Source organism: Sinohyriopsis cumingii, chromosome 7, assembly GCF_028554795.1.
Source record: "Sinohyriopsis cumingii isolate HCF-2022 chromosome 7, ASM2855479v2, whole genome shotgun sequence".
NCBI lineage: Eukaryota > Metazoa > Mollusca > Bivalvia > Unionida > Unionidae > Sinohyriopsis > Sinohyriopsis cumingii.
In genome coordinates, this window is record NC_142967.1 from 37,324,306 (window position 1) to 37,337,881 (window position 13,576).

Sequence of the window (13,576 nt, forward strand, 5' to 3'; positions counted from 1 at the left end):
TACGGAATGAAACACTTCATATTAATTTACTTGTAAAGTCTTAAAGACTTTTAATCGTGAAACGATTTTCGGTCTTCAGTAAAAATATATATTTTGTATACATCGACCAATTTCTCAATTTTGATAGGGTAATTACTAGTAAAAATCACAGAAATCGTCCGATTTGCTAATTTTGATAGGGTATTTACTAGTCAAAATCACAGAAATCGTCCGATTTGCTAATTTTAATAGGGTATTTACTATTAAAAATTACAGAAATCGTCCGATTTGCTAATTTTGATATGGTATTTACTAGTAGAATTCATGCGAATTTAGTAATCTGCAGAAAAAATATATTTTTTACTGAAAAATCGTTTACGATTTCACAATTAATCAATCGATTATATAATGTACCACCGTGTAAAATGTTTCATACATAACAAAGAACTTCTTGATGAAGCTGTCAGTAACGGAAAAGTCGCCCCGGAAAATATAATTCTTGATGAACACGGCACTGACGATTTTATACTGACTGATACGCAACTACAAAGACTACAAAAAGATCATATTGTGATCGCGCACTGCAGTATACCTCAAATTTTAGAGTATATACGCGTATTTAGATCTTAGATTTATGAATATGTACCACCATATAAATGTTTTCGTGTATGACAAACAAGGGCTCGAGCAAGCAGTTAAGGCCGCATTTACCCAAGAAGAAATTAACGTTAAATTTATTATTGACGAATACGGAGACGAAGATTTCTTACTAACACAGCAACAGATAGATAGTCTCAGACGCGAGCATATTACTTCAATTGTATGTGACCGTGATCAAATTTTCAATTATGCTCACTCTTGCATTAAATCCAATCGACTAAGGAAAATATTACAAGTCTCCTTGATGAGGAAGTAAAAAAAAAGTGACATATGTTTTTTACTTTCAATTTCATTTCCAAGTACTTGACTTCATTTCTAGGTATTTATAAGTCAACGGACATGCAATTTTTTAGCTTTCTTACACGAGTATTTATCATCTTCCTTGTTTCATATTCTTGAGCTAATTCCAATCTATTTTTTTCCATTGCACGAGACAACGAAATAAATTAATTTATTTGTGCTTCTTCTACTGTAGTCAGCGATTTATATAAATTCGTCTGGATCCTTTTTATAAATCGGTACTGAGCAGGCAGAATATAACGCCCTACGCATTTAGCTTCATGTAGTGATTCAAAATCAGACATGATTGTTTCAGGATTTAGTTTATCGGATATATTAAATCCGCGCTCTTCTAATTTTTTAATAGCATCAATCACATCATTGATATTTTCGTAATTCATATATATATATAAATATTATATATTTAAAAGAAAAAAATGCACACCACATCTCCTTTGACTCTCTAGGGTGTCTTATGACATCCTACCAAACTCAGGAGCGGAAACACAACCCCCATGTGAGCCCCTAACCTGTCAAATAACAGTCTAGGAGGCCAAGAGGGCGTGTTTGCTAAAGACGAAACATTCCCCATGTTGAACCTCTAGCTTACCCAAATGATATGCTAGCGGGTTCAGAGGAATACAGATATATACATATAGACTTGTAAGCTTCTAAGGTGCCATCGCATCTTAGCAAGTTTACAGTAGGACAGTACAACATATAGTTTTGTAAGCTTCTACGGTGCCATCGCATCTTAGCAAGTTTACGGTAGGACAGTACAACATATAGTATTTACATGTATTTACATTTGTAAGCTTTTAAGGTGCCGTCGCATCTTAACAAGTTTACAGTAGGACAGTACAACATATAGTATTTCCATGTATTTACATTTGTATGCTTCTACATAATAACTGTATTTGAAGCAACAAAAGATAAATAATGTCGGAATTACAACATATTGTATTTTTTAACTAAGGACAGTACAACATGTATTTTTTAACTAAGGACAGCACAGACAATTGCGGGGTTATATTCTACGCTCAGGTGGCGCTCACCTGATAATATATACTTTTGAGAGAGTGACGTATGTAAGGTGAAGTAGTTCGCATTTAAAACATGCACAGTGGAGAGAATGTTTGCATACCTCTATGCTACATTAATGTAATGTGGATGATATTTCTTTTGGATATTGTACTTTTGGAAATTTTACATGATTTAAGCACACTGCTAACTAAAATGACTACTCCCTTGTGTTAAAAAATCAGTCTGAATTAGTCTAAAGTACACTATACATAGCAGCTATTAAAATAGGGAAAATGAATTTTGCCAGACTAGACAATACCAGCTTGTGAAAGTGCAATGAATGAATTACCAAATATATAAAATGTAAAAAAAGTTATCGGCTCTTTTTTATACAATTTACCTCTGAAGTTCAGGAAGTGAAAATGACCAAGTAGAGCTAGCACTTTTTTGAAAGGTGCACATTTGAAGTAAGGCCAAGCTGTATACTCTATAACCCATAGTACACCCATCAATCATACACCAAAATAAAGGGAATTAAAGGTTCTTTGCATTATACCTAAGATATACAAGGTCTTTTTTAAATAGCCAGTATAACCAGTGAGGAAAGCCGGGGACATTCTTTTTCTTTAAAATCCTAACCCTATGCAAAATGCGAAACTGTATAGCGCCACCTCAACAAAGTTGCACACCCTCCCCCAAAATCAATCCCTCGAGGTGTAAAATGTCCCCCCGTCAGGGTGATAAGGCGGAAAGTTGTGCAACTTTGTTGGGTTTCGAAACCCCGTACATAATTCGGACGCTATAGTATATAAACTGACTGATACTTGGAAGCTTAGAAATAGCTCACTCGGTTTTTCGTACTTGTTTTCTTAAATATAATCGCAGAAAAAATACAGATGAACCAGAAAACCAAACGAATTCAGTAAAACAAGGATTTTATCTGTGAAAAAAAAAATTTTTTTATTGTACACCCGCCCGTGTTGACAGTTTTTGATAAAATCCTTGATAAAATCACCGGGAAGTAATTGGAGATGTGTTACTTCCGTGTTACCTGTACACGGAAAATTGTTTACCGTTGTAGTGTATATCGTTAACAAGTTCTGAACTGAATTTAAATTTTAACACAGCTTATGAAAAATAACACTTACCTTAACTGACAAACGCGGAAGTGTTATAGACTGTGACGCAGTGTGTATACAATTGGCTGTATACCGCTCTACCGCGCTGGATAAATTGACATCTCAAAGAGTGTTGCGCAAGGGGAGGCATGATATATATACTTAACGGAGTTATCTCCCATTTACATTAAAAAACTTCAGGATTTTAGTGAAGTAAATAATGAAAAACAATTTTTTGACTATATTTTTTTGAGAGGGCAGATTTGCATATATTTTTTTGCCACGGAGTGTATTGAGAATCTGTGAATATCAAAACACTTGCCAGCCTCGCACATTGAATGAAATATTATTTCTTCATTCGTATCTAAATTTCTGGATACAACTCCCTTGGCTCTTTTATTGTTACAGCCAGTATTACCAGACCTACAATTCTGGCTTTGTGTGACAGCCCTCAGATTGGATAAATTATTATTAAGCTTTTGTCCATCAATGTGATCGATCACAAGACCATCTTTTATCTCTCCGTTAAATACCTCGAACACGAAACGAGGACAGAGATACCTCTTTTTCCAAGCAACACTAAACATTTAATAACCAGTATTAGTAAAAACACCAACTGGTTTTTTCAACTTGCAATGTCTGACTATTCCATTACGATTCGCTTCATAATTCTTAATGATAGGGTGTGGGACAAATTCTTGGCTCATTTATATAATAATGTATTTGTCTAATTTATAATTTGTTTGAAAACTTATTTAAAAAATCGCGCTCACATTTTAGCGCAACATCGTTATTTTCTTTTTGTTATAATATCTTTTAAGTTTACGGTATCTCTTTCCCCGGAAACTTGTACATAACTGTGTTTTACCCCTGACCCCAACACCACATCGCAGACACGGTATTGGTCCTAAACTCCCCCCTTCGGACGCTTTGGGAATGTTCCCCGCAGAATTCTTTTCTGCAGGATTTATTACAAAGAGTTACAGATCCAACTTTAAACCACTTGCACTGATTCATTATATATATAATATTTCTTATTTAAATGTTTGTCTTAAATATAATATGGAGGAGTTTGAAAGATTATCTGTCATCGGCACCGGGAAAGCTTCTAGATTCGATCTTGACAGACTAACCCCTGACTGGCGGAGACGAGCTCTGACTGCTCTGTTTGATATTATCAGGAATGCCAAAAAAGAATTTCGTAACGACGGTGCATCTCACGTATGGTCTACATTTAAAATTATACGCGGCATTGACGAAGTCAATGTCGCTGACTCTGTCATTGATGCTACAATGAATGATGCACGAGCGAAAACAATTATCGATTATCTCTTTGATAATCAGAAATATTTTTTTCAGAATAAAATTTATTGTGCAAGATGATTCCGATACGTGGATTATCCGTGACAAAAATGACCCTGTACTTGCTAATGGAAAAACCGTTCTGTTAAGTAAAGATTCCAAACCAGGAATGTTGACTGGAATTGATAAGCCATATTACACTCGCTCGTATCCTGTGACCGCGGTCATTTATGGAATCTATCCGATAAAAAAAAAAAACAAAATCAATAAACTTGCCCTAATGAGATTCTCAAAGATGAATTGTGTAGGCGAACGAGTTATTGAATATTTTAAAAATGCGATGCGCGGAAACGGTATAACTGATCTAAGACGTTCCAAGATAGCAGAGTGGGCTGAAAAAGTCAAGGATACAGGAGCGTCAATAAACGATGTTGCCGAGCTAGAAAAAGCATTTAGATTTCCCATAACCGTAACAACGATAAGAGAAGAAGTATTATACAAATCGAAATATAATCAGAACGGAGCTCCAATAAATATCATTGATCATAACACTCACGCTTGCACTAACGCAGTTACGATATTTCCGCGGGATCGTGTTGTGAAATATTATTCGGGAAATATACTTGATTTTATTAAACAGATAAGCAAAAACGATCCTGTGTCGGTGTGGTTGTTTAAAAGTTCCGAAGATGGCGAGTATGATCAATTTGTAAGATCTAACGGTGAATTATACCGGACGGAATTTCTGCAACAACAAATGAAAAAACTCGCAGATAAATATTCAGAAAACACTGAGCAGTTATTAACTAATTGTTTTACAGTTCCGAAGTGAGTTTCTTGAAGATATACAATTGATCTGTGTCGAGTATGGACATGGCGGTTTGTGGAATACCAAGTATGACCACAAGGATATCATTTCCGTGGACATGGTTGCATGTTATCCGGGAAGCTTTCTTGGGATGGGTGAGTGTAGTGGATATTTTAAAAGATTTTGACATCCCACGAACTCGATGACGCGAGTTGCTATATATGGTCCTTTACCCGATTTTTCCCTGACAGGATTTGCTCGTGTAACATCGTTTGAATTCGCTGAAGAGATTCATCCAATTTGTTATGTTTGGTTTGGCAGACATTTCTCAGAGAAACGTTGGACACCAATAGTGTTATTGCGATATATGCTTGACAGCTGAATACTGGTATCGTTGACGGTCAGTGAATCAACTATTTCATATCGACCGCAGACTTTGGTTTGGTTACTAACACCGGAGCATATCAGTCTCGATGAAGTCATTGAAGAATATGCACGAGAGTGTCCCCATCAGACCATGGATGTCATTAACAATAACGCTTCTAATATTCTTAAAATTAAACTCAGCAATAGTGAAAAAACAGCAAAAGATCTCGGTAGAAGAATAATCGGTAAATTTACTCAAGGTGGTGCATATGATCATAAACGACATCACTCACGATTGATTATGGATGATGCTGAATTAAGTTTTATAATTGCTGATGCCGCTGCGAGAAATATATTTTGTAATCGGGAGGACGCTTACTTGTCTGACGAAACACGGTTGGGCACAATTGTTAGTTACTTTAATGGAGAATCACCTCAGTACACACATTTAAGTTCTTCGATGCTGGCTTATGTTTCTATAAATTTGCTATCAATGATAAATAGATTTCCCGACACTGCAGTTAGAGTTGCAACGGATTTATTTTATATCGATAAAAGATATTCAAAATCACTGGCTCGTTTTACAAGCAACGATGAATCTTGGAGTTCGCGGAGAATAAAAAAGGAAATGCTACATTGTTATTGTGAATCCGCTGATGTTGCTATCAAAGACAGTTATTGCAAATCAGAATTATCAGAAATGTCTTCTGCACCATCTGTGTATGATCCAATCACCAGACACAAAACCGTTTATTTGAACGTACCGGGTGGGTCTGGTAAGACAACTCGAGTGATTGAATTATTTCGTGGAAAATCTTCAGATATGATTGTGCTAACACCTACACACAGACTTGCCAGAAAGATGAAACAACGAGGAGTTAATTCTTGTACTTATCACAGCTTTTTCAAATACAGCGGTGGTGTATGGACTCCAGATCGAATGGGAACAAAATATATTCCGAGGATTATAATTTGGGATGAAATAGGCACAGTGTCGTTAGATATATTAAAATTGTTCCTGGATTGGCTGCTAACAAAAAATACAGATGTGATAATGTGCGGCGATCACGGTCAGCCACCACCTTTTGTTGGTCCATCTCCGCATCTGTGGTTAAAAGATTTTGTTGATTATTATGAAGAAGTGTCTGATGATTATATATCTCTTGATGCAACGTTAAAGGAATTTAAAACATTAATCAGATTACAACCGAATAAAATTCAATGTGAAATCATGCGTAAAATAATTTCAGAGACTTCAATGAGCGACTTTTGGAAAACGTGGAGACCAAACGATTTGATAGTGGCAAGTAGAAAGATAGTCAGAGACACACTTCAGATGAAATTGTTTTCACTGCAACGAGAAAAGTTTCCAATGTTGCCAGTGCCATTGTGTTATAGACCAGCTGATACGCGGTTACAGAATATAGATGTTGATATTCCTGGGAACTTGATAGAGTCAAGGAAACAGAATTTAGTATTAAATGATATTGTCACAGTTGATGTCAATGTTGTTGAAGATGCACTAAAAATGAACAAATCCCCGTGGACGCTAGGATACGCAATGACGATTCATTCATCTCAAGGACTAACTATTTCTGATATAGTTGTTTGGATTGTTGATGATCGAATCGAGTGGTCAAACTTAGTTTACTTGTCAGTGTCTCGAGTCAGAAGAATATCTCAATTGCGAAGAATTGTCTTGGAAGAGCCAATGGCTGATAATAATGAAAACAACAGTGATATAATAAGAACAAAATTAGCCGGTTACAAACAGAGTGACAAAAAATAATCGTGATTTCGACCTCGATGTTGAATTTATCATGACACTGAAACAACAGCAGAATAATCACTGTGCGAGCTGTAATTGTATAATGTTGTGGTGTTACACTAATAAAAATCCAAAACAATTCACCGTAGATAGAAAAGATAACAGTCGCGGTCATACACGACAAAATGTGATGCTGACATGTCTTGAGTGTAATCGAAGTCGTGGCGCTAGTTAAGTGATCTGGGCGGTATGTGTCCTCGGGAATTACTTGTAATTGTTCACGTGTGAATCCACGTTGAGGAGCAGTTGAATCCAGCCTGTAGATTGCTGGTCTACCAGTAGATCTAGTTATGTTAGATATCTTGTGTGTCGTGATGCTCCAGATAGGATCAGTCGCTCTTTTTTTACCACCTTTAAGTTCACCTGGTTCATATAAATATCTCACAGTGACATTGCCCAGTATTGGTTGTGCTGAAAAATCACGTCGTTGTACGGGTATATGTTTTTTGATAATTGCGTTAATAGGTTTCATGTTGGTTGTTCGAGTTATTTCATTATTTAATGCAGTTATCACACTTGGTAATCTTGCAACCCATTCACGCGATCTCCTCTCTTGAATGAATTCCTTCGCGTACTGATACCCAAATAACCGCTCGGCAAGTGTTCGATTAAATCGTTCAACAATTGCCTGATCACGATGAATCTCAGTATGCCCTCGTCTGATAGTGACATTATGTTGCTTCATCAGCGATGATACTGCACCCTGAAATTCTCTGCCAGGATCATCTTGTAATAGATTTGGCCATCGCAGAGGTCCTCGTTGATAAATTCGTTCAAACGCAGAAGCAACCTCAGATGCTGTTTTAGTCGTTAACGGTTCTGCATCTTTGTATTTACTTGCAACATCAACTGTGGTTAACGCGTATTTATATGTTCGACGACGAACGGTATCATGTGGTAGAAATAATATATCAGCTTGATGAACTTCATTAGGAACACTAACATTAAAATGTGCAAAATTAATTTTTCTAGGACGCGGTAGATAAATTTGCCATATTGCCTGTTTGGATAAGCAATCTGATGCAGTATCACGTGTGACTTTTGCTGCACTGGCAAGTTTACTAATTGCTGCGCTACCCTTCCAGTATCCTCTTGGGGAATACTAAATCGACTCCATTATAATTAATTACTAGCGCCTAATACAAGTTTAGATTTCATTGAAGATTTTATTAACCAGCTTACTAACCTCTCCTTGAAAGATTTATCAGTAATGGAATTTAACGCGTGAATTAATTTCACATCCGCGAGATGTCTATCTTGTAGATTTTTACTTTTATAAGCTACATCATGGACATGGCATGCTTTATCGATAGCATTTATTGGTTCTTCTCCGGGTTTTGGTCGATCTTGGTCATCAAGTCTGATATCAAGTCGGGTTCCAGTACCACAGTAATTATATCCTGGGAGATGTTTGTCTCCGGGATATTTCGCCCACGGAGTTCCGGGTAACTTTCCTAACTTGGCTGCGATATCACCGCCCTTTTATTGTTTTTTTTAGCTGACTTTGGTTTCGGCGCTGACTTTGGTTTTGGCGCTCCACTGGAGATACATTTAAATTTCTTTGCTCCGCATCGTTCACACTTGCCTGTACGCGCTTGTCGATTATTTTTTGTTGTAGTGGTTGTTATGTCTGCAGTTGGAGTACGTGCTCTACATTTCACACAATATAAATCCATATTTATATTATATTATTCTAATGGAGATCACTGTCTTTTCTGCTACAAGGAAACGAGAACCAGTTAAGCATCACGCAGCGCTACCAAATTCTGTTCGAATGATTATAATTGGACCATCTGGGAGTGGCAAGACACAGCTGTTGTTAAATTTAATAATGAAGTGGATGAAGTGGGATAAGTTGTATTTGGTAGCACCGAGTGTAGACGATCAACGATGCTACGAAATGTTCAAAGATTTTAATGAAAGTGCAAAATCATTAAATGAAAACGGTCGATGATATTGTTGAATTTATAACTGACATTAATGAAGCACCAAGTATTGATGATATTGATGGATCCATTAATAATTTAGTCGTGTATGATGATGTGATGTTGGATAAACAATCAAATCCTGCTACGATATTTTCCAGAGGCAGGCACAAAAACACTGATGTGATTTATGTAACCCAACGATATACCCAAATTCCTAAAGTGATCAGGGATAACTGTAATATTCTTGCTGTGTTTAACGGAGTTGATACACACACGTTACGAAATATACATCAGACTTGGTGCAGCGGTGATATGGACATAATTAAGTTTAGAAATTTATTTAGTCAGGCTCAGTCAACCCCGCACGGATTTATAACAATAAATCTACATGATCCTCAGACACGGTATCGAGGCGGGTTAGATACGATTTTTGGATAAACTGCTTTTCGAAAAAGGACACAGAAAGCAGCAGGGAGGGTGCCGACAACAAAACGCAGCAACGACGGCGACAACGAAGCGTCCTCGCGGTTTTTTAAAGGGTTTATTTCGCTCTCCTTTTTGCCTAAAAACTTGTAGGATTCGCCCTCCCTGCTGCTCTATTAATAGACTACTGTATTGTAAGGACTTAGAAATATGCAGGTGATTTCCAGTTGCTGTAGCATTGTGGGATCACATGATGATATTTAAATTAATTGTAAGAAATTAATGTATAATGATAACAACGCAGTTGCTAAAAGAAAATGTTATCTATTAAAGGTTGCAAATTACTCAGGTTTAAAATCTATTAAAAAAAAATATTGGTTACATAATTTACTTCTAATATCGACAGCATACTCCTAAATATCTTGACAATATAGATACAGGAATAGATAAAAACGATTTATTCCAGCAGACACCATACTTTAAAAATTACGAGAAAAGAAAAATCGAATTAAAACATGATTTATCACCTGTATAGACCTCAGAAAATCTATGGAGGATAGAAAAGCTATGTTTGATGCTCCTCAAAAACAACATAATATTAAAAAAAAAAGACTTTAGAATTTGCAAGAATTTATTGCACAAATTAATTTGACGGTTATTTTCTTTTCATTCTTCCGACTTTTCCAGCATTTTACACTCTGCTGTTTGCAGGACTACGTTGTAATTAATAGTTATTTCATAAATACCCCCCGAAATGGGGTGCTTCGAAACAAAGAGGATGTGCTGTACTGAACAGCAACAACAATATGGCTTCAAAGCTCTGCAACGTTGGGGTAGATAAGCAATATGCAACTTTCTGGTTTGAACCAAGATCTCTTCCTCAATCGTTAAATTTCGAAAAAAGTTAAAAATAATTGTTCTCTGGCTATCTGAATTTAATATTTTATATCCCTCAGGTAAACAAGCAGTTCACATTGGATCTCCATCGCACTGGTCACAGGTGCTTGAACTTCGTAGCCCTACAATGTAAGACGTATCACGTTATTAATGTTTTGTAGCACCAAAACTATCATGTGATACGTCTTACGTTGTAGGACTAGGGACGCCGTGTACCAACGTTTGCAAAGACTATTCACACAGCTGCTTTGTGCCGACGACAGAAAAGACATGCGACTGGCGAATGCTTTAGAGACGAGTCCAAAATATTCCGGATGATGTAAATTCCGCTAATGATAGCACCGATATAGGTTTCTACTTGAGGTGTCCTACTGGAACGTTTGTGGGCAGCAAGACACCTAGTCCAATAAATCATCAACCAAAATGTATGCGTGTTAGTGGTTACACATCAATACCATCATGCAGATTTTCCATTAAAAAAATCACAGAGATTATATTTTTTACTGAGCATGAATGGTTTAATGAGCAGAATAAAGGTGAATACTGAAGAAAAGGTACATTTTGTTAAATAACAATTGTGTGGGAAACCATTCAGTTACAAATAAAGCAAATGACACTGAAAATTAAGTCATTTATTGCAAGTCTTTGTGAGTAATTTTCTACATGAGATTATGAGTATGACTGGCAATAGATTTTCTTACATTTGTATTACTGCAGACGGTGTGACCCATAACAAGTTTAAGGTTGAACCCAAGGTTGGGTTAAATTAATAAGAGACCCTGGAGCAATTTCAAAAAGAGCACACTCCCCATTTTAATAGGTTGTGCCCCACTCCATCCGTTAATCGAGCCTTGATTTTACCAATTTTGACTACAACTGGTTGAAAAACAAATCTCAGATCAGGTACCTTTGTGTATCTGCATAGCTTTAAGTAAATTATGTATGCAGTGGCCATGTGAATAGTCTCTGCCATTATCTTGACCCGTATAAATGGTATTTTAGCATCATATGCCCTCCCAGCTGCAAATATGCTCAGTTTTGAGGGATGTAATTAGTGAAGATGATGATGATAGTGGCCAGTTTTCGACAGATTCTACCTATCTTCATATTTTTATATACTGTGGAATGCTTTATTTTTGACCTACCATGGTTCGTGCCCTAAACATGAATTTTGTTGGTTGCATTATAATTTTGCTAACACTATTAAAATCATTATTTAAGTTGATAATTTTTTAATGGTTAATTCATCCATGAAAAATGGGTAGCATCCTCAAAATCATTTGCAAGTTGACATATCTCCAAGGATGTTGAGGTGTGTATACTGGTATTTCCAAAAGTTTCTTTTCATGTTCGTGTGATAATGCCCATCTGCTGAATTACTGTTACACTGTAGCTGAAGTAGGCACAGACAGTTACACCATAATCTTCATATTCTAATGAACAAATGGTTTTCTTTTACATCATTTCCATGAATGCCAACATCTGAGCCGGGATCACCACCAAAAAAGAAGATGGAATAAATGCAAAAAAAATGTATTCAACATTTATGGGTTACTATCCCTTTACCTCACAGAGCATAGTTACAAAGTGCAGCATGCTATAAATAGAACACCTGTTACCTATTCGACTCCATACACGTAGGCCTGCCTGTTAACTGTTAAGCAGTGTAGTGTATGTTACGTTTAACAGCAATTTTAACCATTTTACATTTTTGGTACACATCTATTATGTGTGGAAAATTTAAGAGTAAAGTCCAATTGTTATAGCTGTGTAATTATTTTTCACAGAAGAATTTTGTATGTGCTTTAAAATCTTGAGAGAACTTGTTCACCGTCATGTCAGTGAGGCCGCATGACCAACCGTAGCTGCCATTTCTCATACTCGAAATTTACAAGTTTTTCGTCTGCATCTACATCACTAAGTCATGTGAATTTGATAATTTATAAAAACTAATTGCTGCCTACATCAATATCAGAGACTTTACCTTAGTTATTGAATCTTTCATAGTTGTGATTCTAATCGTGAAAACTTTGTAAGTACTGAATGAAATCCGCGACTGCCATTTTGGAGAGTGGGGATTATGACCCAGTTACTTTAAATAGCAGATATCGACCAGTGCATAAACAGTGACCACGTGATCTGATGTAATTGTCATTCGCAGAAATGGATGTAGTCTAATAGGGAGTTTTCCTCGAAGGTGGCGCTATGAAAACGGCTTAAATGGCTGATGTTTATAGCAGGCATCAAAAGGCGCTTCCATGCGAATGGAGCAGAGGCGTGAAAAGGCGCTTCCATGCAAATGGAGTAGAGGCGTCCAAAGACGCTTGCATGAGGTAAAGGGCTATCTGAAGTGTGGCATACCATTGGAATGTTCCACTTAGGTTACGGTGTTAAAATCAATTCTTTTTTGTGTCTCAGTATTTCTTTATAGCCATCAGTGATATATTTTACAATTTCCAAAGCATATTCATTTGCAGTATAAAAAAAATATATAAAAATGGGTTCAAAAAAATATGCCTCCAAAATTTGTTGTAGTTTTTAAAAGATTTCTTTCAGCAATTTTGGTAAAATATATCAAAATTTTAAAAACGTTTTTATTGTGCATTTTTATGTTTCTTTTCAGGCTATTTCACCACAGACATTTTATTTTCATGGTTTAAAATATTTCAAATAAGAATTCCATACTATGTGCTGTATCTGTTTTATTTCTTTTTCCAACATTTGATTTTAGCCATTTTTTTTATGGTACAGCATAAGTCCTTCTCATGACTTTTATTTACTTTGCCTTTGCCATCTTGGAAATCCTGGGCCAAGATTTTCTGTTAATGAAAATGGGTAAAAAGCCAGCCAATGAACAGCAGACCAGCTTAAAGTTAACAAACTTTCAATGGTCACCAACTTATAGTAAATATAGCATTAGGTGAATTCATCAGTTTGATCATATATTTTTCAATTTAAATTGAAG

At 36.2% G+C, this 13,576-nt stretch overlaps 1 protein-coding gene across 4 annotated transcripts in view; it reads left to right on the forward strand.

The window, feature by feature from the left end:
* Positions 1–10,508: 10,508 nt before the first annotated feature.
* Positions 10,509–13,576, forward strand: part of LOC149795036 (short/branched chain specific acyl-CoA dehydrogenase, mitochondrial-like) — a 52,975-nt gene continuing 49,907 nt past the window's right edge. The window contains exon 1 of one of the 4 annotated variants that reach the window (XM_089964708.1): positions 10,509–10,547. In XM_089964708.1, coding sequence (XP_089820834.1) covers positions 10,521–10,547 — 27 coding nt within the window. In that variant the 5' untranslated portion in view covers positions 10,509–10,520. Of the gene's footprint in view, positions 10,671–10,773; positions 11,148–12,698; positions 12,945–13,576 lie in introns of those variants that run through there. The other 3 variants (XM_089964710.1, XM_089964709.1, XM_089964707.1) reach the window with 3 other exon arrangements.